Source organism: Protopterus annectens, chromosome 15.part0 (genome assembly GCF_019279795.1).
Source record: "Protopterus annectens isolate FY-2018-M chromosome 15.part0, PAN1.0, whole genome shotgun sequence".
In the NCBI taxonomy this organism is placed as follows: Eukaryota; Metazoa; Chordata; order Ceratodontiformes; family Protopteridae; genus Protopterus; species Protopterus annectens.
This window is the reverse complement of record NC_056749.1, coordinates 239,815,596-239,840,299: the sequence shown is the minus strand read 5'-3', so window position 1 is coordinate 239,840,299 and position 24,704 is coordinate 239,815,596. Positions and strand designations below refer to the sequence as shown.

Here is a 24,704-nt window from a genome sequence, read left to right as displayed (position 1 = left end):
CTTTTATTCACGTACTACTACTTGTTCAACTTTATGCCTTACAGCTGTGATTTGCAGTCTGTCTTTAGTGACCATCATTTGCAGCTCAGTCTACATTTCTTCTGTTGCATGTTGTTATAGGTTCGGTTATATATCCCTCTTTCCATGCTGTTTGCATTCATGCTCTATAGCGCTGCCTCTTTCTACGAATCACTACCTACCTATGTGTTCTTACTTTTGATGAAAATCCATGCAGCATACTATACAACTGAGGCATACCTCTAAACCTCTTAGAGCAAGAAATCTGGGCAAAGCTATAAATAAAAGTGGGCTGAATGCCCCAAGGCAGGGACAATTTTTAAATATTACTCTTACAAACTTAGAAAGTTGATAGACTAACAGGTTTTGCATTAACATGAATTTTTCTGAGGGCAGGAAGTCTGAAACTCAAATGTCTGTCATTATTTTCTAACTTGAATCTTTAATGATTTGCCACTAATTTGTTAGAAAACCACAATTTTAAGAAAAACAGACCAAAAATATGAGGCAAAAATCTAGACATTCTGCAAAAAACTGTACAGTTGAGAGGTATAAACTGAGGCTATAAATAGCCAGTTTCATCCACACGTATTTGGGTTGGGATCTTTGAAAGCAAATTCTTTAAAGAGATTTTCAACCCAAGCAAGTGTTACAAAGAGTGCCAATCCAAGGTGCACAGATTTTAAAGACTGCAAAAAGGACTTTTCCTCGGAAGCATTTCCATCAATTTTTGTTTATAAATGAAAGCTTTGCACACATTTACTTTGCCTTGGTTGTTTGAACCCAGCCCTAAGTCTTGTGTGCCACTTATGCAGTTTGTGAAGCTTTACTGATTTTATATTACATAAGGGCATGGAACACTGTCAAACATTACTCCATAATTCTTTACGTATTCAGACTGCTTGGGTAGGCAGCAGTGGGTGGAATATTTGTTTCTTTTCCCATGTGACATAACATGAAACAAATATTCATAAATCAGCTGTAATATTTCAAATGTTGAGAATTTTTCTTCTGGCTTTCTGTACTGTCATTATCTCACCATTTGCTATAGAAACTGATAGATTTAAAACACTGAAATGTGTGATGACCACAGCACTGGGCATTGCATGTTTCGTTCATGACAAAGGCATATTGCTTTAGTTGGGCACTATTTCTACATTTCGGAATTAGTATTGAACATAGTTTTGTATATGTAGAGTCCCGGCATATATTTTGGAGCAAGAAATGTATTTCTTGATATGCTGAAAGATTACAAAAATACTGAGGAGGAAAACTTTGGCTTTGGCACTTTGTGAATAAATCAACATAAAATGTTCCAGAATATAGAACCTAATAAGTAATACAAGTTGTGTTTAACATGGCTATGAGAATCCAGACTTCATGCTCTCTTCTTTCTTGCATATAACACATTTAAATATTTCAAATTATATTTTGTTTGAAGGATACATGTGGTGTCAAAAATGATTGGTGATCACATTGTGTGTGTGTGTGTGTGTGTGTGTGTGTGTGTGTATATGTGTATATGTATATATATATATATATATATATATATATATATATATATTAAAAGGAAGCTTTCAATATATGTCAGTTTCAACATGTCCATGTTGCATTTAGCGATAAGCAGATTTTAATTTAATTTCATGCATTTGCATAAGGCATGTGTCTTAAAGCTTCTCGTTTATATAATGCATGTAAGCTGTGTAAAAATCACAGACCTTAGAAGCAACTCCACACTTCATTTTTGTTTCTTCTCTGCAGGTTGTCAGTAACCAGCTGCTCTCATTCTAGAATGAGCTCAAATTGCTCTGATGAGTTCTTTCAGTCCACAAATCATGCAGAACAAACTTTCCGTAAAATGGAGAACTACCTCCAGCATAAACAGCTGTGTGATGTACTTCTCATCGCAGGGGACCATAAAATTCCTGCCCACAGGTAAACATTTTAGTCTCATTTCAGTGATAATATTCTCAGTTCTCTGCACCTAGTATTGTCTCACAGCTTTAGCTGTATGCATAAGTTTCCAGATGGGAAGGTCTGTAAAGTTAAAATATTGCATGCAGTTTTAATTTTATTTTTTTTTTCCTAAGAGAGACACTGAAGTTACCTCCACAAGAAAAACAAGATACTTTAGCAAATTAACATTTTGGTTATCTTCATAATGAATAAAATAACTTCCTTGTGATAGGAGACATGTTATAAGCTTTTAGTAACTTCAGGTAAATCTTGGTGAAAATAATAAAATTGTTCAGAAAAACCTAAAAAAAAAAAAAAAAATACAAAAAAATGTAAATGTAGTCTGCTCACCTTATATACTTATATATATATTCCCTTATATAAGGGAAAAAAAACTATACAACGATAAAATAATGATGACACATATATGTTCTGCTTCATTCATAGATTAAAAGGGACTCCATTAGTTGCTTTTTAATGTTATGATGGGCACATCTGGATGCATTAAGAAAAGAAGTAATTACACAATATCAGTATGAACCTTATTCTTCAAAGATCATCACAGAGCAATAAGTTCATTGTAGTTGTTAAAAAAGTTGATTTTTGATGGCACAATGCTTTTTGAAAAGGAAAAGAGAAACATTTGTTTCATTTCGATCTTATTTGCTTTTAGGCTTGTTCTGAGTGCTGTGTCAGACTACTTTGCTGCAATGTTTACCAACGATGTGCGGGAAGCTAAGCAGGAAGAAATTAAAATGGAGGGAGTAGACCCTGCTGCATTGAAGTCGTTAGTACACTACGCTTACACTGGTAATTTTCTCATGTATTAATGTTATGCAGTTGTACTCAGTAGAGAATCGTCATTAATTATGAAAAAAACATCTATAAAGAAATTGAAATAAGCGTTGGCTTCCCTTTTCTTTTCAAATAGAAATAAAAAAATCACTTTGTGACTTTCAAGCAATATTACAGTTACAGTGGAATATAAACACTGATGACGGAATTGGTCTGCTAATTTATATATTCCTGTTGTGCTTCATGAGCCCTTATTGATTGATGTTGTTTTAATTTAATGTCTGTTGACTTCTTTTGTAACATATTAGCCTTCTCAGCTTCAGTTTCCTGCCTCAAGAGTAATACATTTTATTTGTTTCATAATTTAGGAAAGCATAAATTAGTAATCTTTATAAATATTGTTAGGAAAATTTAATTACTGAGGAGAAACAGACAGATGATTTATAGTCCTTTTATACACATTTAATTTTGTCATCTTCATTTCAAAGTTATGAACAAAAATCAAACATGTTGCTATAACTACAGAAGACATCTTTCCGATTTAGAGATTTAGCTCCTGTATCCTCTGTTGTCACTTCAGCAAATGGTTTACGTCATCTTTCTGCCTAACTCTCTCTCTCTTTCATGTATACTTAGTCTAAGAATTCACTTTTCTTGCCTGAATCCTATTTGTGCTATCCTGAGCATGGCCTTGAGTTTGTTTTTTGTTTTTTTCGTCCCATCAACATCCATCTAATTGATCGTTCATGCCATTGAAAATACTTTTATCATTTATGTTAATATACCTTTACAATTATATTGCTTGCTTCATCAATTTAATGTATGTCATTCTTTGTGAATGACACTTGCAGTTCCAAAACATATGGGTTTACTGAATCTGTTAGCACATTATATGATGTCAACGGAATGCTATAGAAAGGTTATGGGCAAAATGCCCTCATTACACACCAGCTGCAGCAAAAGATAGTCGCACAACAAGAAAGGTGAAATCAGATTTCGTATTAAAGCTGAAAGGTCTGGTACCTTCCACAACTCAAAGAAAAAAAGGTGATTGCTTGCAAAAGTGCTTCACTTCAACACTTCAGTGCTGTATCAGCATTAATTTGTGAAGGCAAGAGCTGCACCGTGTACCCTAAGAGCCTGGACAGAGTGCCCTGACCGGTGCTGTAATGTTTTGCATCACATCTTACAAGGGAGGTTGATAAAAAATAAATAAAAGCATACATGAAAATGTTTAGCACTAAAAGGATTTTTGTATAAAGAGTTTTTTCCCCTCTCTTGGCTTCTGCAAGAGACCTGATTTTAACTGTGGCGGGTGTGTGCTGTGGGAATTTTGCCCACAAGTTTTTAGGTTCCTATTACCTAATCAAACTTCCAGAAGGTCGAACACCAGAAGTTCGAACTTGGAAGTTCGAAAGTTGAAAATGTCGAAGCCGTGGAAGTCCGAATTCTTTCCCAGGGAAAGAATTTGGTTGGAAGTTTCTGTGGCTTCAACATTTTCTCCACTGTGGTGCAAAAGTTACAGAACGGGTTAAGGTAAGTGTGTGATTGTGACGGACGTTGGGGTTAGGGTGCAGGTAAGGTAAGTGTGCGATAGTGACGGACTTTAGGGTTAGGGTGTGGGTAAGGTAAGTGTGTGATAGTGACGGACTTTAGGATTAGGGTGCGGGTAAGGTAAATGTGCGACAGTGATGGATTTTAGGGTTCAGGTAAGGCAAGTGTGCGATAGAGACGGACTTTAGGTTTAGGGTGTGGGTAAGGTAAGTGTGCAATTATGATGGACTTTAGGGTTAGGGTACAGGTAAGGTAAGTGTGCGATAGTGATGGACCTTAGGGTTAGGGTGCGGGTAAGGTAAGTGTGTGATAGTGACGGACCTTAGCGTTAGGGTTTGGGTTAAGGTTAGTGCATAGATAGTTGTGTATGAAAGGTTTAGTGTAGGTTTATAAGGTTTTTGGTGTACTTGTGTTGTCTGTGTGTTTTTCGGAACAGTAAATTTTTTCCCTGGAAAAAAATTTGCTGTTCTGATGTTTCGATGTTATCACATTTTGATCTTCCAAGTTCGAACATCTGGTGTTTGATCTTCTGAAAGTTCGATAATGTAATAGGAATCCCAAGTTTTCCACAACATTTTGATTTTCGTTGGATAAGTATTCCTCTTATGAGAGCTGCCTTCTAACGTTCACTGTTGTACTACAAAGATGGAATGTGTGTGCCTCTGCTGCTTTGTACTTTCTTTAGTCACAATGCATCGCATCCTTTTGATGAAAAAAGAAGACAAATTAATCTTGAAGTCTGCCTGTTGATTGTGAATACTAGTAAAGTACATCTATGTCTTACATTTACTTCCTTTGTTTGTCCCAGGACCTATTCAGCCTTGGATTGGATTCTATGTCTGCTACTCATTTAAGAAAATAATTCCAGGATTCAATCACCATTTCCTCAAAACAAAGAGTATATTTGTATTAAATGTTGTAAATGACAGTTTCAGCATACAGGTTTTCACATCTTTCCCCCCACCAAACCCTGCCTTTTCTGCGTAGGATATCTCTATCATATATTTTTGTCATGAATATCAGCATGTCCATCATATCATGTCAGCATTGCCCTTTCCTGTCTTCAGTGAGAAAATGTTGTTTCTCCAATCTTTGCCGATAGCGTTTCCTAATGTCAAACAAAAGCCTTTAGCTGACTCCCTCAGGTATCCTTCCATGTGTTTATCTCTTATCTAGGAAACCTCCAGAATTTGTGTCTAACAAGGCCATGTAAGTGTGTTATCTTCCTTACACATAAGGTTCTTCACTGAGTGGGCACTCTCCATTATACAATCCTTAAGGCTGGCTGTATAAGCTCTCACAGACTTCTCAATGATTACTGCAACATCATCATCTTCTTTCAGCTGTTCCCGTTAGGGGTCGCCACAGCAGATCACCTGTTTCCATTTTTTTCCTGTCCTCTGCATCTTGCTCTGTCACACCAACCACCTGCATGTCCTCTCTCACCACATCCATAAACCTTAACTTAGGCCTTCCTCTTTTCCTGTTACCTGGTAGCTTCATCCTTAGCATCTTTTTCCCAATATACTCCGCATCCCTTCTCAGCACATGTCCCAACCAATGTAATCTTGCCTCTCTGGCTTTGTCTCCAAACCTTCCAACCTGGGCTGACCCTCTAATATACTTATTCCTAATCCTGTCCACCCTCGTCACACCCAGTGCAAATCTTAACATCTTTAACTCTGCCACATCCAGCTCAAACTCCTGCCTTTTTATCAATGCCACTATCTCCAACCCATATAACATAGCTGGTCTCAATACCCTCTTGTAGACCTTCCCTTTCACACTTACAGGTACTTGTCTGTCACAAATCACTCCTGACACTCTTCTCCACCCACTCCATCCTGCTGTACTCTCTTCTTCACCTCTCTTTCACAGTCACTGTTACCCTGAACTATTGACCCCAAGTATTTAAACTCATCCACCTTCGCCACCTCTACTCCTTGCATCCTCACCATTCCTCTATCCTCCCTGTCATTTACACACATATATTCTGCCTTAGTCCTGCTGACCTTCATTCCTCTTCTCTCTAGAGCATATCTCCATCTCTCCAGGGTCTCCTCCACCTGTTCCCTACTCTCACTACAGATCACAATGTCATCTGCTAACATCATAGTCCATGGGGACTCCTGTCTGATCTCGTCTGTCAACCTGTCCATCACCATTGCAAATAAGAAAGGGCTCAGAACTGATCCTTGATGTAACCCCACCCCCACCTTAAACGTATCCGTCACTCCCACCGCAGACCTCACCGCTGTCACCCTACCCTCGTACATATCCTGTACCACTCTTACATACTTCTCTGACACTCCTGACTTCCTCATATAATGCCACAACTCCTCTCTAGGCACCCTGTCATATGCTTTCTCCAAGTCTACAAAAACACAATTACTGCAACAATCCACAAAAATCCACCAAGGCAGGCCAAGGTTGTTGCTGTAAAACTGGACCTGTACTTGGAAATTATTAAAGAAAAAAAGCCAACGTCAAGAAACTCCGTTATTGCAAACAGCAAAGCTTTCGGGTCTACACCTTTTCTCAATGCTAATACAGGGTGTAGAGTTGTTAAGTGTTAAGTACATCCACGTACTTTAGTATTGTCTTCCAAAAGGATTATTTCTGTTCTCCTTTTCTTAAGGTAGTGTTTGTAATGAACAGTTTTAGGAGAATCAAACCTAGACCTGACCCATGAGACATACTACAATTATCCCATTTTTCTTCTTGTAACATGGTAGGTACCACATCTCTCTGAACCCCCCCCCCCCCAGCTACAGTTCAGTCTATTAATATGTCCAGTACTGAACTACTGTAGTGTACATAAAACACATCTATGAATGAAGCAAAGGTTTTACTGAAATCATGTAGATCAGTTGCAGTAATTTTGTAAAATTCTTATAATTAACATCCATTTGTTCATTGTTTTATTTTTCTGTTTACCAACTTATTAGATTTCAGGGTCATGAGGAGGACAGATTCTGTTCTGGCACTCAGTGGTCACTAATTTGGTGTAGCAGGCCAGCTGATGACAAAATACAAATCCACTACTTCACATGTGACACACATACCTATGGACAATAATGGGGATACATCTTCAGCACGTCTTTGACATCTGGGGGACAACCACAGCTCCATAAAACAATCTACAGACTCCGCATCTTAATTAGCAACAGGAATAAACTCCCTGTCTGTCTAAACCAGTCTGCCCCTCTTCACATTCAAAAGGGAATTTGATGATTGTGGGTATTTATGCATAGTTTAACATGTCGAATTTGCTCATACTTTTCAACGGTCATTAGACTATAAGTTTGACGATAACCTATTAAACACCTAAGTATTTATGAAGGAGCAGGAACCAGGAGAATGAGAGACAACCAAAGGACTGATTTATCTCACAAGCCTTCTAGATTGGGAGAGCAAGTTCCTTGTGCATTACAACATTGTAAAGACTGGGGGTAGCCACACTGATAGTCAGTAGTCTCCAGAAAGACCCACAGTGGCTGAAATTATTAGTAAATTTGTTGCAGCTGGAATTACATATAAATGTGCAGGGATATGCCTTTTATAGTGAGTAATCATTGGAAACATGCAGTCCTGGAGATGACTTCAAACAGGACAGAGGAGGAAATGTATTTGGGGGAAATTATCATTCACTGTCCAAGCTGCAAAATCCTTTACTAATGCATTCTATGGGCAGCTACAAGAATGCATGGATCATGCCATCTTGAGCAAAATCAAGACTCACTCCTCCAAGAAAAGGAAACCAGTGTGGTGGACTCCTGCCATAAACAAGCTATACAACAGAAGGAGGAAATTTGTACAGAAAAGAGTAAAATCCCAAGAAGGGAAGACATCCCTGATCAGTATCAGCAAGAAACTACGATCCCTCATAAAAATCATCCAAGGCGAGCTTTCAAAGAAAGATTGCCAAGGACTCCAAAGATAACCACAAGGCATTCTTTAGATATGTCAAGAATCTAAGTGGCAATGCTCAGATCTGCTCAGAGTTAGTGCAGAATGGCACAAAATACACTGAACTGACCGATATCGCCAACATCCTGGCAGACAGGTTCAGCGCAAACTTCACCCCCCTCTCATCCCCAAAAGTGCCCATAACCATACCAGAAGAATGTAGAGTCCCTGACATCACAGACACTCAGGTTAAAACAGCCCTCTCCAAAGCCAAAAACACAGCATCAATGGGACCAGACAGTATCCCAGGCTGCATCCTACACGAGCTCAAAGACGAACTAACCCCTCACCTAAACACACTCTTCAAACTCAGCCTCTCCACAGGCTACATACCCATAGAGTGGCACACAGCAACGGTTATTCTGCTGCACAAAGGTGGAGCCACAACAGACCCTGGGAACTATTGCCCTATAAGCCTGACTAGCTTAATCTGCAAGGCTATGGAGCGCATCATCATGGAACTCATTAAAAGAGACATTGGGAACCTCCAAACACTGGACCCTACTAAGTTTGGCTTTGTTAAGGGCAGATCATGCCTTCTAAACCTGGTGGACTTCTTTGAGACAGTTACCAAGACTATAGACGAGGGAAAGGTTATACAGCCTACCTAGACCTCGCTAAGGCCTTCGACACCATTCCCCATTCTGGTATTATAGACAAGCTCACCAGCCTGAACATAAACCCCTACATCACAAGATGGGTTGCCATCTGGTTCATGGACAGAACCCACATGGTGAGAGTTGCGGGAGCTAGATCCGACTCTAAACCGGTTACAATTGGCATTTCCCAGGGCTCAGTCCTAGGACCCCCTCCTGTTTAGCATATACTTCTCAGAGGTACAGGCAAGCACAGGAGGACTATGGCTGACCACGTTCACAGACAACTACAAACTAGGGGCTATAATTGACTCTACAGTTGACACAGACATCCTCCAAAAGGGTCTCACTGAGATAGATACCAGGTGTCAAAATCATGGCCTCAAGCTAAATGCCAAAAAGTGCATAGTCATCCCCTTTGGAAAATACAAAGTACCTACAAACTACCACATAGGTGGTAGTCCCCTAAATACGGAAGACATAATAAGGGATCTGGGGACCGAAGTAGATAGTAATCTCACCTTTGATAATCACATTGCCAAAGTGGTTAGAAAATCCTTCTATGTGGCCCACCTAATCACAAAAGGGTTTGCATCCAGATCAGAAGAGGTCATTGTGCCTCTCTACTCATCACTCATCAGACCCATCATAGAGTACAACGCCCCATTTGGGATGTACCTTACAAGACACCTGCAACAGCTGGAAAGACCACAGAAGTATCTCACCAAGAGGATCAATGGCCTCAAACAGATGCCCTATGCAGCTCGACTGAAGAAACTCCAGTTGTACTCGGTTGCATACCGCCTACTCAGATGTGATCTCTGCCTGACATACAAGGTCATGTCCAACCCAGAATTAATGGACATGCTCCACCTAAAGAAAACCTTATCCCCTTGAGCCACACACTCTAAGAATCTAAACTTCACCACAACAATAAATAGGATGTGCTGGAGGGATAGAGTCCTGTCACAGAGACTTCCCACGCTTTGGAACAAGATCCCAATCTACATTAGGCAGAGCTCCTCGCTAACACTCTTCAAAAGAAACCTTGATGAGTGGATGGGAAACAGAAAGTTTACCTCGGGGATCACTTCAGTGGCTCTGCTGGACAGAGGCACAGGGAACTAATCTAAGGGAGCGGTGAAAGCCAACACATTCTGGCTAGGCTTATAAATGCCTTCGGGCAGATAGCCTAGTACCAACCTATGAACCTATTCCTAAGTGGAACTCTGCTATGCAGTGAAAAAAGCATTGTTGAAGGTCAACATGGTGCTGGGTTTCTAACATGTGAAATAGATGTCACTGGTGATGAGATCATTGTTCTGTGGTGCAGACCACTGAGGCCAGACCTACAGTAATGTGCCTAATTCTGTTGGTCACACGGATCAAGGAATATTAGCTTGTATTTCATTCTAGTTAACTTATTTGTTCACTGTATAAATGAATTGGTCCACTTTCAACCTGTTTTCTGCTACGACCTTGGCCACATAGGGCAATGGGGCAGATTATACTGTGAAAAGTAAAAAGGAAGAGAATGTTCATGCTAACAACCAAATAACTGTGACTGAAGTAGTGACTCCAGCCAATAACAGTGAAAACTGAGGGCCTGTAAAACCCCCAGTGCAGCATGACCAAGAATGACCTTTACCCAAAATGGCAGCGAAGAATGGCTAAGATCCTCAGTCAGGGTGACGACCATTAAAACAGTCATGTGTAGACAGATACTGACAATAGGAGTTTTTATGATACCCAAGAATGGAAATTAGAGTTCTTCCTTTTCCAATAACCCCAAAAAAGCATTTTATAAATTAATTGTTAATGGAAAATTAGTATTAAGAAGACCCTCTATGAACAGATGAGGGTGGGATGCTAATTAAAATGGGAACTGCTTATCAAAATTTGAAGAGCTTCTGTCAGACGCTATTATTTCATTGTTGAACTTTTTGACATAATGAATGCCTGTAAGTCAGTTATAATGTAAAACACTGTGTTGTCCTTTAGTTTAATCAGTGATCAACTGTATGAATTTTATATTATGCATAAGCACAGAATTCCCAAAGAAGAAGAAGTAGAAGTTATCAGTTGATCAAAAACAAAACCTTTAAGACTTCTAAGATGGCCGCACACTGATCAGTGGCTTAACTTCAGCTCTCCCAGTGTGAAAACAAATATTGAGAAACAATAGCAAGTCATATTGTCAGTCTGAGTAAACTTCAGTTATTGGCAAGCAAATACACTGCCTGGATGCCAGCAAAGAAGAAATTTAGCAAATCAGGAAAAAAATCAACCAGAAAAGTTGAAGAGAAAACACTGTCTGGGAAGAATCCTGCAGCTGTACAGCAAAAAGCAGTTCAAACTCCAGCTTTGGTGTAAGGGATGGCTTCCACTAATTTAGAGGAATAAATAAATCAAATGTGCTCAGAGCTGATTAAAATAAATGAAACATTGAAGGAGTATATCAACTCAAATAACAAAAGGCTATGAAAAATGGAAGACACTTTAAACAGTTATTCAGAAGAACTGATAAAACTGCAAAAATCAGAAGTTAAAATGAATAAAAAGCTGGCTGAGTATGAGACTGCTCAAGAAGAGCTGTTTCAAAAATGGTAGAGTTAGAGGACAGAGCATGCAGAGTAAACAAGAGATTTTCTGCTGCAGCAGAGAAACTGGAAGGAACAGACTGTATTAATTTTATGAAAATACAAATAAGTAACTGGACTAGTATTTCCACAGCAAGATATGTTAATTGAAAGGACATATCTTGTGTATGCTCCAAACCAGGCCATAAGAAAACATCCAAGACCTAAAGATGCAGTTATACCAGCAGAAAGAGTTGAGTCTTACAAAACTATGGTAGAAGGGCAAGGTATTAAAAACTAGAGACATTAGAGTGTTAGTGGAAAATGAATATTCACTGTACACCAGCCAGAAGAGAAACAAATTTATCCCAGTAACCAGGGAATGTCGAAATGCAGGTGTAAGATTTAAGATGCTGTATCCAGCTGTCTGCAGAATATTTTTTTCCTAGAGGATCAAAGTCATTTTTGATGCAGATGAGGCTAAGGTGGGAAATACAAAAGTTTGTCCAACAAAGGGTTAGCCATTCTTATTCTTCTGATGGTAGGCTCATGGAGAGACTTTGTCAGTGAAATATTTTCCAATGTTCCAAAGGAAAGGAAAATTCTGGAGATAGAGGAAAAACAACAAAGGAGTTTACTAGAAGAATTAGGAGTATCTTAGAACTGAACCAGATTCCAGGGTTGGGAGATGGAGATGAACAGGAAGAAGACGACACTGAAATTAGTGAATAAATGTGCAGCTGGGAAGTCAAATATAAGATAACATTGGAAAAGGTGGTCACCGGGTTCAATTCACACAAAAAAAATTGTAGAAAAATGTTTATTAAGCACTTTTAGCCTGTGCAAGTACTTCATCAGAATAAAACCACCCCGTCCTTTCAGTTCTTTTTAAATACAATACTAGCTTGTTAAGAACAATTAAGGGTAAAATCCAACAAAGAACAGACCAGTTTCCTGGCTATTTGAATGGAGCTGAGACTTCAGGTACCGCTAATTTTTAGGCTGAAGCAGCCTAGAATTTAAAAACTATAGTTGAGTAAGCATTACATTGACCAGGTGGAAACTCAAAATTTTAAAAATAATACCTTGAAAGACATGATAGTTGACTTTGAAAAAAAGCTGGTTAAAGCAAATACTTTGTAATCGGATAATGGGTATTTGAGGGAATATTTAAGGCACAAAATTCTGTCACAAGGACTGAGAGTTTATAAGTTCCCTTTTCGGATTTCTTATGATGAAACTGTTTCTACTGAATTTACTGAAATGTTTGACCTTCATGGTCTGGTATTAATAGAATGGTTAATTAAAAACAATGAGAAAAGTATTACATAAATGTTAAAGGAAGTTGAGAGCTTAAATGTGGAAATTCAGAAAGATTTGATTTTTCACCAGTACAAAATTCTTTACGGCAAAGTTTTGTATAATGTGTCTATACACACTGAGCAGAGTGGAGGAGGGGCATTGACTACAACTCTGATCTGAGATATATAAGTATCCTGTTTTTTGGCTTATTTATACTGATTATTGTTTCTAGCAATTTATATATAGCACTTTTTATTGCCTGCTGCATAGTTTTTACTGCATTTTATTGCCATTAACTAATCTGCACGGGTAACTGATTTGTTTCCAGTTAAAAGCATTCTGTGGAGTCTCTTTGCTCCTTTATCTGTTTAAAAACTTTAATTGTGTGACTTTCTGTAGTGTTTATTGTTTAAAGTGTGTAGGCTAATAGCTTTAGTATTGTCCTAGTTCAGGTTTGCTGGCTCTGGGCCTGTTTGTGTTTACAGTGATTTTCAAAGCACATGAACAGGCCATCATGAATTAGCAGAAGCCTTTCTTTGCCTCTGGCTAGATTGTGTTAATTGGCTGCTGGCTAGTGGGGGCTGGTTCTTTTGTGCTTTTTAAAAAAAAAAGCTGTTTAAGGTTGTATCTTCTGGTATTTAAGCTCTAAGGATTTCTGTCTATACACACTGAGCAGAGTGGAGGAAGGGTGTTGACTACAACTCTGATCTGAGATATATAAGTATCCTTTTTTTTGCTTATTTATACTGATTATTGTTTCTAGCAATTTATATATAGCACTTTTTATTGCCTGCTGCATAGTTTTCACTGCATTTTATTGCTATTAACTAATCTGCATGGGTAACTGATTTGTTTGCAGTTGAAAGCATTCTGTGGAGTCTCTTTGCTCCTTTATCTGTTTAAAAACTTTCATTTTGTGGCTTTCTGTGGTGTTTACTGTCTAAAGAGTGTAGGCTAATAGCTTTAGTATTGTCCTAGTTCAGATATGCTGGCTCTGGGCCTGTTTGTATTTACAGTGATTGTTTAAAGCACATGAACAGGCCATCTTGAATAAGCAGAAGACTTTCTTAACCTCTGACTGGATTGTGTTAATTGGCTGCTGGCTAGTGGGGGCTGGTTCTTTTGTGCTTTTTTTAAAAAAAAAAGCTGTCTAAGGTTGTATCTTCTGGTATTTAAGCCTAACTTTAAGATGATTTCTAACTATACACACTGAGCAGAATGGAGGAAGGACATTGACTACAACTCTGATCTGAGATATATAAGTATCCTGATTTTTGGCTTATTTATACTGAGTATTGTTTCTAGCAATTTATATATAGCACTTTTTATTGCCTGCTGCATAAGAGGTTCTCCAGTTCGATCCTTGGCTGGGGTGCCTTCTGTGCGGAGTCTGCATGTCCTCCCTGTGGTCGCGTGGGTTTCCTCCGGGTGCTCCGGTTTCCTCCCACATCCCAAAGACATGCTGCAGGTTGACTGAACACACTAAATTGGCCCTAGGTGTGAGTGTGTGTGTGTGTGTGTGTGTCTGTGTGTGCCTTCTGTGGAAGGTTGGGTGCCGGGATGGCAACTCGACACCATAAAACTCCACTGCCAATCATGAGTGGACAGGTGATCTGCTGTGACAACCCCTAACTGGGAAAAGCCGAAAGAAGAAGATTGCCTGCTGCATAGTTTTTACTGCATTTTATTGCTATTAACTAATCTGCATGGGTAACTGATTTGTTTGCAGTTAAAAGCATTCTGTAGTCTCTTTGATCCTTTATCTGTTTAAAAACTTTCATTTTGTGGCTTTCTGTCATGTTTACTGTCTAAAGAGTGTAGGCTAATAGCTTTAGTATTGGTCCCCACCCTCACTCCCTGTTGGTGTCTTGTTATACTTGGTGGCTTTGCAGTTGCCCGCCCCAACTGTAAATTTGATCTGGGACACTCCTCCCAGTCTAGTGTCATTAGCTCATTCTACCTCATACAGAGAGAACATCTGAGAAGGCCTTCTGTTCCTCCTTTCTCCCTTTCAAAAAAAATTGCCTGAATCTCCTTGGTTCTGACTGTGCTTCTCAAACATTTTGGAACTATAAAGTATATTTTAGAGCATTTATTGTAACTGTATTTGCCTTAATATTGCTACAACTCAAGTGCTCTAGGTTCCACTGCATCTGAATTGTGTGTTTAGCTGCTTTTCTGTATATATATATATATATATATATATATATATATATATATATATATATATATATATATATATATATATATATATATATATATATATATATATACTTCTCTGTATATGTAGACTAGGTACTTATTCTGCTTTTTTACTGCCTCTTAAATCGTTTTTCAGTTGTGCACTTGCATTGCTTCATTTAAAAAGTTTTAAATTGCTAATTTTGTAGAGTTTTAATTGCATTTATTGTTTAGGACTACACACTCAAGTGTGTTAGCCTTTTCTGTGTTTATTTACTGTATTATTGCATTGTTTATCCTGTTTTAACAAAAAAAGTACTATATTGTCTGCTCTTTTCCCACCTTTCCTAACCAGCCCAGATCCCAGGGTTTGCTTGTCTCAGGACTTTATTTTCTGTGTTCAGAGCTACCCAGACCTTGCTGTGGTAAAGGGAAGTCCTACTGCTTACCAGTGGGAGTGGTGAGCATTGTACTGCCCATCTAATACTAGAGGAGTGGTTTCCAGCTCTGAAATTGTAATTTCATTAGCCTTTTTGGGCTGATTTCTATCCCTTTCAACTTTCTGGCTTAAAAACGTGTGTGGTTGCACATGTTTCGCATCGTGTAGCACCATGAGGCTACAATTAAACTATTCCAGGTACCAGAAAGTCTGCTCTTTAAATTTTCCCTTAGAATTAGCTGGTTTCAAAGTAGTAGCACTAAAATCTGAACCCCTGTGACTAGCACTTGCTCTAGAACCTGCTGGAAAGCACTAGGAAGCTGGAAACTTATACAAGCACTCAACTCTCCTTGTCAATAAGGAGAAATTAATCGTAGGCACTAAACAGCCTATAATTGCAAAGTACCTTGCAAAGGTAAGGGAAAACAGCTCTTATACTTTACAAAAAAGCACTTAAAGAGGCATGTCCAAGGGTCAGCTTCCAGTGATTTCTCCTGTCCACTTGGTGAATCTGGGCATACTGGGGCAATGTGGCAACTGCCTCATGTACACAGACAACCCTCTCCTCCTACCAACCAACACTACAACCTGCAAGAGATGCACTTACATAGCCAAACTGGAAGCAAAGCTCTCTCCGGCCAAGATTGTGCTAGACAGTCAAGAGGAGAAGGTTAACACCTGCACTACACCTCAAGCAACTCATAGCCCTTCAAAATCCACACCATCAACACCCACACATAGCAACACTAAACCCACATATGCGGAGGCCCTTAACATTAACCTGCCCAAGCAACAAGGACCTCCGAAGCTGAAATGCAAACAAACACCAGTCACAACCAAAGTGACACATAGCTCACAACACCAGTGTGCCACCCAACAACAGCCCCTAAGGCAAGACAATGTATCCAACACTTTAGTCATAGGTGACTCTATAGTAAGGCACACTGATGTCCCACTCACTGGGCTGAACAAGGAGAAAATTACAATCAGCTGCCTGTCGGGTGCCAGGATCCGCCACATAATGCATGCACTCAAGTCACTCCACAACAAGTACAAATATGACTCTGTCATTGTCCATGCTGGAGTGAATGACTTGAGACGTACCTCCCTGGACTACATGAAAAGAGACATGGAAGAGCTCTCGGATCATGTGGCCCAGGCAGGTATGACCCTAGCCCTGAGTAGCATCCTGCCTTCACCCAGAATGATACCACAGTATAAGGACAAAATGATTGACTTCAACAATTGGCTAAGCTTCTGGTGTCATTCAAAGGGGATCCAGTATCTGTCTGCCTGAGAAGACATGACTGACAAACCATGATGCTTTGCCAGAGATGGTCTGCACCTGTCACCCTTGGGATTCAGATTACTGGCTAAAGCTCTTGCCAACCCTATAGTGCCTTTTGTAGACAAAGTTCAAAGGACAAAACCACCACCGTAACAGATACAAGCATTCAAAATCTGAAGGTAATGCTACTCAATGCTAGAAGTCTAAACCTCAAAATGCACTCTCTTGAGGCACTCCTAAAAATGGAGAACATCGATATCTGTGCAGTAACTGAGACTTGGTTCAAGGCTCCAGAGAGTACCCCTGCAATACCAGGCTAAAACTCTTACCACACTTTTCGGCCACAAAACCAAGGCCGAAACGCTAAAGGTGGAGGAGTGTCCATATTCACCAAGGATATTCACACCTCCAGGCTAGTTGCCCAACACAATGCATCTGAAATTCTCCAGGTGTAGCTAACACTAGGTAAGACTGCAATCCAAATTGTAGCTTGCTACAGATTCCCCACCATGCCCCAAGATTCTCATTACACCTTTCTAAACATACTGGAAAATATTAAGATACAACCAAACACCCTAATACTGGGTGATTTCAATTACCCTGCCATTAACTGGGAAAACAAATCGGGTACCAACTCCTTTTCCCAACGGTTCTGGGAATTCATAAATTCCAACGCCCTGAATCAACTAATCCATTGTCCCACCAGGGGCTCCAATATCCTAGACCTGGTCATTACCAACATGGGAGATAGATGCTCCACACCAGTGGTCACCCCCTCATTGGTCAGGTCTTACCAAGCAAATCACCCTTGACATCCACATCCCACGCCTAGCCCCCAGTAAGGAAACCTCCTTAAAAAACTTCTCCAAAGCCATCTTCATGCTACTCAAGTCAGAAGTGACGAATTCATGACACCCATGCAGACGGGATCTGAAAGTTCGACTGCAGAATCCAACACTAAGGCACTGTACGAGCACATCCACTCATACGTGAATCATGCCATCCCAAATAGAACCAAGATGCTCTCCTCCAAAAAAAGGAAGCCAATCTGGTGGTCCCCTGTTATAAACAAACTATACAACAGAAGGAAGAAACTGTTGCAGAAAAGAGGAAAATCCCAAGATGCAAAAAACTCCCTCACCAGCCACAGTAAGAAGTTGAGATCCCTCATAAAATCCTCAAAAGCTAGTTACTAAAATAAAATTGCCAAAGATTCTAAAGACAACCACAAGGCATTCTATAGTTATGTCAAGAATCTAAATGGCAATGCTCAGATCTGCTTTGAGCTTCAACAGAATGGCATTAGATATACTGATCCCAAGGATATTGCCAATATCCTGGCAGATCGAGTTAGTGCCATCTTCACCCCCCTCTCACCCCCTAAAGGGACATCTCAATAGCAAAAGATTGCCAGAATCAGGTAATCATGGCCACACAGGTAGAAACCGCACTCTCCAAAGCTAAGAATACAGCATCCATGGGACCAGATGACATCCCAGGCTGTGTACTACATGAACTGCAAAATTAACTGGCACCTCACCTAAGTGTCATGTTTAATCATAGCCTCACCTCAGGCTTCATGCCCACTGAGTGGCGCACAGCTACAGTTATCCCACTCCACAAGGGGGGATCCATCTTGGATCCTGGGAACTACAGTCCCATCAGTCTGATGAGCCTGATCTGCAAGGGCATGGAACACGTTACCATGGAACGTATAAACAAAGACATTGGCAACCTTCAAACACTGGACCCCACCCCAGTTTGGGTTTGTGAAGGGCCAATCTTATCTCCTGAACCTGATTGACTTCTTTGAATCAGTCTCCAGAGCTGTAGACAAGGGTAAGGCGGTCCACACAGCCTATCTGGAGCTCACCAAGGCCTTTAACACCAACCCCTACTCTGAAATCATAGATAAACTTACTAAGCTGGGCATAAATCGCTATGTCACTTGATGGGTTGCCAACTGGTTTACTGACAGAACCCAGACTGTAAAAGTAGCCAACTCCAAATCCATCTCCAGACAAGTGACAAGTGGAGTACCTCAGGGTTCAGTCCTGGGACCACTCTTGCTTGGTATCTACTTCTCTGAAGTACAGGCCAACACTAAGGGACTCTGGCTAACAAAGTTCGCAGATGACTGCAAACTGGGAGCCATTATTGAATCCCCAAATGATGTGGATATTCTACAAAAGGGCCATACAGAAACAGATGCCTGGTGCCAAAGCCATGGGCTCAAGCTTAATGCCAAGAAATGTATAGTTACCCCCTTTGGAAAAAAACATGTACCCATGAATTACCACATAGGTTGCAGTACACTAAACATCAAAAGTGTGATGAGAGACTTAGGGACAGAGGTGGACAGTGGTATCACTTTTGATAACCACATTGCCACAACAGTCAGGAAATCCTTCTATGTGGCACACCTCATCACTAAGGGCTTTTCATCCAGAAAAAAGGAGGTCATTGTCCCACTGTACTCATCTCTCATTAGACCCATTATAGAGTATAATGCCCCATTTGGTATGTACCTCACAAGACATCTGCAGCAGCTGGAAAGGTCACAGAAATACCTCACTGAAAGAATCACAGGCCTAAAGCAGATGCCGCATGCTGACTGTCTAAAAAAAAACTCCAGCTATACTCAGTGGCATATTGTCTACTCAGAGGCAATCTCTGCTTAACATACAAGGCCATGTCAAACCCTGAGCTGTTGGACATGCTCCACTTAAAGAAATCCCAATCCCTCAGAACCACACGCTCCAAGGATCTAAACCTTGTCATCACAATGAACAAAACATGCTGGAGGGATAGGTTCCTGACCCAGAGACTCCCCGTACTCTGGAATAGACTGCCCATAAATGTCAAGCAGAGCACCTCCTTGGCCCTCTTCAAAAGGAACCTTGATTGGTTAGAAGATAGGAAATTCACCCTGGGGATCATGTCAGTCGCCCTGCTAGACAGGGGTCCAGAGAAGTAAATATTGTGGGAAGAAATATCCAGGGAATTGTTATGGCTAGGATTGTATAGGCCCTAGGGCTGATAGCCTAGTCCCATCCTATGAACCTGTGACAAAGAATGCAATGTGGTCTTTAATAAAAAAAAATAAAAAATAAATGTTTTTGTTATAGAACAGTATTAGAAGAAAGCAGTGTATCCCAATGTTGTGGGGAAAGCAGTTAATAAAGTACAAATTAAACAAAGGGCACCTTCTAATAGACTTCAAGTATTTAGACATTTAGACTACAGGTGAGGGAGATTTCATCCAGTTTCAAATAGGATAGAAGAAGAAGAAGCTGCTGGTGCACTGAACACCTTAGACCAGGGGGATTTTCCCATACTTCAGAGATCAGAGCAGCTAGCGAGCAGATCCAAACAGAAGCGGGATTTGGGCCCCAGTGACAAAAAGGGCGTTATACATTACAAGGAGGGAGAAGATGCATTATTCACAGTTAAACAAGGTGTTCTGTTTAACTGTAAGGATTACATTTCTGATTACATTCATTTACCTACCTACCTCAAAAGAACATTTTAACTTGTTTCAGAAGGATTTTAAATTTGCCCTGTCATGAGATTTTGATGTTGCTGACTGCTTAGCTGAATTTAAATTTTTTACAAGAAAATTAAATGTGGAAACATTTTTCCATGAGAAAAGGGGTGACAATAGTGTGACAGAGAATAAAATTACTGAACATTTTCAGTTTAAAAAGAAAATCACCTAGAACACCCAACTACACCCTCTTGTATCTTTGAGAAAGTTGTCATGGATGGCATTTACTTATTACAAAAGGAAAGGAAAACACTAATTATTTTAGTAATTTAACTAAGGAAGAGAGGAGTTTACTTCATGATTTACGGAGGGATAGATCTATATGCATCATGAAGCTTGGCAAGGGAGGTGGGATGGTATTATTCAACTCCATGGATTATTCCAGTGCTAAGTTGATCATTTTATACAATGTAAACACATATGTACCAGTGTCAAAAAATGAGGCCGCTGTAGCATACCATCGAATTGACCTTTTATTAAAAGACTGTTTCATTAGTGGTAGGACTGATGAGGATATATTTTTTTTGAAAAATACAAAACTCATCATCCCAACCATTTTCAGGATCTCCAAAGTCCATAAGGATCACATATCTCCTCTGTTTAGACCGGTAGTTGTGGTCAATGGTTCAAAAATCTTTTCACTAGCAATATTAGTGTATAGGTGGCTTAAACCAAGCTACAATACATTTACACACCTTGACAAGGATTCGTGAGATTTTTTAGGTTGATTAAAAAACAATTTATGGAAGAATAATATGATATTATTAACCATTGATGTTATAGATTTGTTTTCTGTTATCCTAAATGAAGAAGGATTAGAAATGTTTCAAAACATTTTGATGGAATATAGTTTTGTTCAATGATAAACTAAATTTTATAGTTGGCCTCTATGGTACATAACAATAATTTTATATTATTTGAAAGAGAGTTATTCAAACAAATAAAAGGGGTTGGTGTGGACACTACTTGCATCCTGGTGTTTGCTAATTTGTGTTCAATATTGAATTTTTCCAATATATTAATCTGTACCTCAGGTTCTTGTATGACATTTTTATTCTTTCGGAGGGACCTAAAACACTGATTGATGATTTTATGGTATGTGTGAATAACACCACAGAGTTCTTAAAGTTTACTTCACACTTTGATAGGACCAGTATTAACTATTTGGATACCTTGATTACCCTAGCTGATGATGGTTTTAAGTCCAAAATTTTTAAGAAATCTACCTTTAGTAATACATGCTGTTTTCACGTTGCCACCCTTTTTTCAGAAAAAAAAAGTTTAGACAAATGTCAAAGTATTAGTGTGGCAAGAATGATATCTAGTAAAGATGATTTGATTTGTCAGTTGGAAGTTGTTTCTAGAATGTTTATTTCTAGTTGTTACCCAAAAGAATTAGTATATAATATTGTGGGGGAGGTTTTATTAGAATGGGGAAGAAAAATCAACCCCCTATTAGGTGAGGGTTTCAAATAAGGACAAGGCACAACTTCCAGGTTTAGATTCCCCCTTGAATAAGTTTGAACATGCTATGGTTTTAGAATATAGCAAATGCAGTACAAATGTCAAACAAATAATGAATAATTGAAACATTTTTAAGGCAGAACCAGATATTTCCAATCTGATGAAAAGGAAACCTTTATACATATATAAAACCATACATAATCTCAAAATATGGTTGAAACAGACCAGAATTTTATACGCAGTTTGGACAGATGTCAAAGTGTGGGTTTTGCAAACAATGTTCGTATGCTCTTGAAGTAAGAACTATGAATATAGAAAATGGCGCAGGAACCATGGTACATTTTTACAAGGGATACTGTAAAACTAAGGGGTTGTTTATTTAGTGAAGTACTCGAACTGCCCTGCATCTTATGGAGGGAAAACAGAAAGAAGTTTGTGTAAAAGAATTTATGAGCACAATTATGATGTAAGGAATAAGAACAACACAAATGCACTGTATGAACACTCTGTAAGTCGCATGCAGTTTGACAGATTTCACTTTAGGTTTCTTGAAAAAGTAATCCCCAGTGCCAGGGGAGGGGAATGGCAAATTAGACTTGCACACAAATTAATCTCTTTCCATTCAACTATTACTTAAACTTAATGTCATGATATTGTAGGATTTAGGATTCATGTTAAACACTGGACATGAATATGTATGTTGCTTTTTTTTCTTGCAAAAATTTTGTTTTAAAAATGCATTTTTATTAAATACTTTTTTAAGTACAAGTGATGTTTATTTAAAGGAAATGTTTTAGTATGTATTTGTATTAACTAATTATTTACCATTGTGCTTATTTCGGACATAGTTCTTTAAGATTTTATTAATTGATTCATGTGACCTATTATGCTTAACTGTTCTTAACCAGCTAGTAATGTATTTAAAATGAACTGAAAGGATGGGGTGGTTTTATTGTGATGAAGTCCCTGCACAGGACAAAAGCACTTAATAAACAACATCTTTCTACAAATTTTTTTGTGTGACTTGAATACCTGGTGACAACCTTTTCCAACTGTATCTTATATTTGGCTTTAGTTCATCTAATAATGTTTCAGACACCTGGTGCAACTATAAAGTATCAATCACATTTGTGAAATATGGCTTTAGAAGAAAAAGTGGCTGAGAAAAATTGGATTTTGTTGACTTTGTTAAACTTGTTGGGAGACTGACCGGCATATGCCTCACGTCATGTCATTAATGTTTGGAAGGACACTAAAAGGAAAAAAAGGAGGGGAAAAGTAGCACTAAAAGGAACAAAGGAGGGGAAAAGTAACTGTAAGTAAAACAATTTTGTTCTAAACAGTATTTGTATAAAACCTTTTATGATATAAATTGCATGTCATATAGTAAAGTATTTTTAGGGATTGTTGTAGGTGATGAAAATACTAAGGTAAACATGTTTTTTTTTCTTTCTTTTCTTTCGTCTCTCTCTCTTTTTTAGTGTTAGAAATGTGGGCATTACAATGTAATAAAGAAAGGCAGGACAAAAGCAATTTTAAGTTAATAGGTTTTAATGTTGGTCTGATGGGGTAATGGATGAGGTATAAAAGTGCACTTACTATAATTTACATAGAACTAAAATGTTTTCTTTTACTTTTGCATGGCTGAATGTCTGGATTGATGTCCTTGGCTTAATTTAATGACAAGTTTTTTGAGAATGCAAGTGATTTTTAAAAAAAATGAGAAACCGCAATGTAATAAATAGTTTTCTTTAAGCGAATAAATGTTTGGTGCCAGCTGAGAAATCTGGAGCTTTACAGAGCACTACATTTTAAACTTATGCTTCCATGGAAACAAGCTAACTAAAGGTGAAGGTAATATATCGAGAGGAGGGGACATTGTTCACTGAGAGAAATAGAAATTTAAAAGGTACAAGGACAAGCAGTTCAGTAAAAAAATAACTTTTGAAATTGTCAGATGTGAATAAGAGAGAAATCTTTCTGATAAATAGAACAGAGTATAATTTAATTTTATGTAAAGATAGCCAGTGCACTTTTTCTCAAGGCTAAAAGTTAATGTGTTCTGAAAACATGCAAGTCATTTTTCATATCTGGGAGGAATAAGACAAGAACAGACAGTAATTAGTCTAAGTAGAAGCACAGGCTATAGCATGCATCTTAACATGGATAACCTAATTTTAATTTAGGTTGTTGCTGTATGTGCAGCTGTTACTTTGGGACAGTTGTTCCTGTCAGCAGAGTTAAACTTCATTATTTGAAGATATACATAGTTTTGTGTGTATGTTTTAAGTTAATATGTTATGGGGTGATCTGTGGGTGTTTTTTTGAGGGTTTTATTGAAACAAATATTTTGTAAAATGTGACATAGATTCAAATGGAGATGACACAAAACAATTGTATAAAAGATCAGCCTGCCAAACATTAGTGGGTACATGTAACAAAAATGTTGGAAATAGACGTTTAAAGGCTATCATATATAATAGGTGGGAATAATAACTTCTTATCTCAATGGCTACACTAAAAATTATTTTGGAATGCGACTGGTCTCACAGATATAGAAAAAAGGAATTAATATTTTTACAGAGTGTAAATAGTAATTCTGCAGAAGATAGACTTGGAAAGAAATGAGCGCGTGAACTTGATAAAGAAATGATTTCAGGAGGGATTTTCAGCAGAGTATCAGTGACAAAGGAAAAGGGGTGTACTTACACTAACTGCTAGAGGAGCTCCAACAGTGCTAGAATAGGGAAAGAAAGATAATAATAGTAGGTTTGTGGTAGTAAGGGACTACTGGCAAGGGAGGAGGATTACACTGGCATGTATTTATATTCCACCTGATATTGTTGTTATGGAGCTTAAGAACATTTTGGGAGAAATAACTAGCTTTCAGCAGGCACTAGTACATATAGATGGGGACTGGGACTTCATTTTTAACAGTGAGGATGTTTCTGGGGGAAAACTAAATTCACAAGTAGGATCAAATCCCAGGATAGGTAAAAGTAATAAAGTAAACCCA

The 24,704-nt window shown here is 38.7% G+C and overlaps 1 protein-coding gene across 1 annotated transcript in view; it reads left to right on the top strand.

Annotated features, from left to right (window-relative positions):
• KLHL4 (kelch like family member 4) overlaps nt 1-24,704 on the top strand; it is a 1,295,922-nt gene that overhangs the window by 595,104 nt on the left and 676,114 nt on the right. Inside the window, exons 2-3 of the mRNA XM_044056990.1 lie at nt 1,780-1,953; nt 2,648-2,784. Of these exons, the coding sequence (XP_043912925.1) occupies nt 1,780-1,953; nt 2,648-2,784 (311 nt within the window). The remainder of the gene's footprint in view (nt 1-1,779; nt 1,954-2,647; nt 2,785-24,704) is intronic.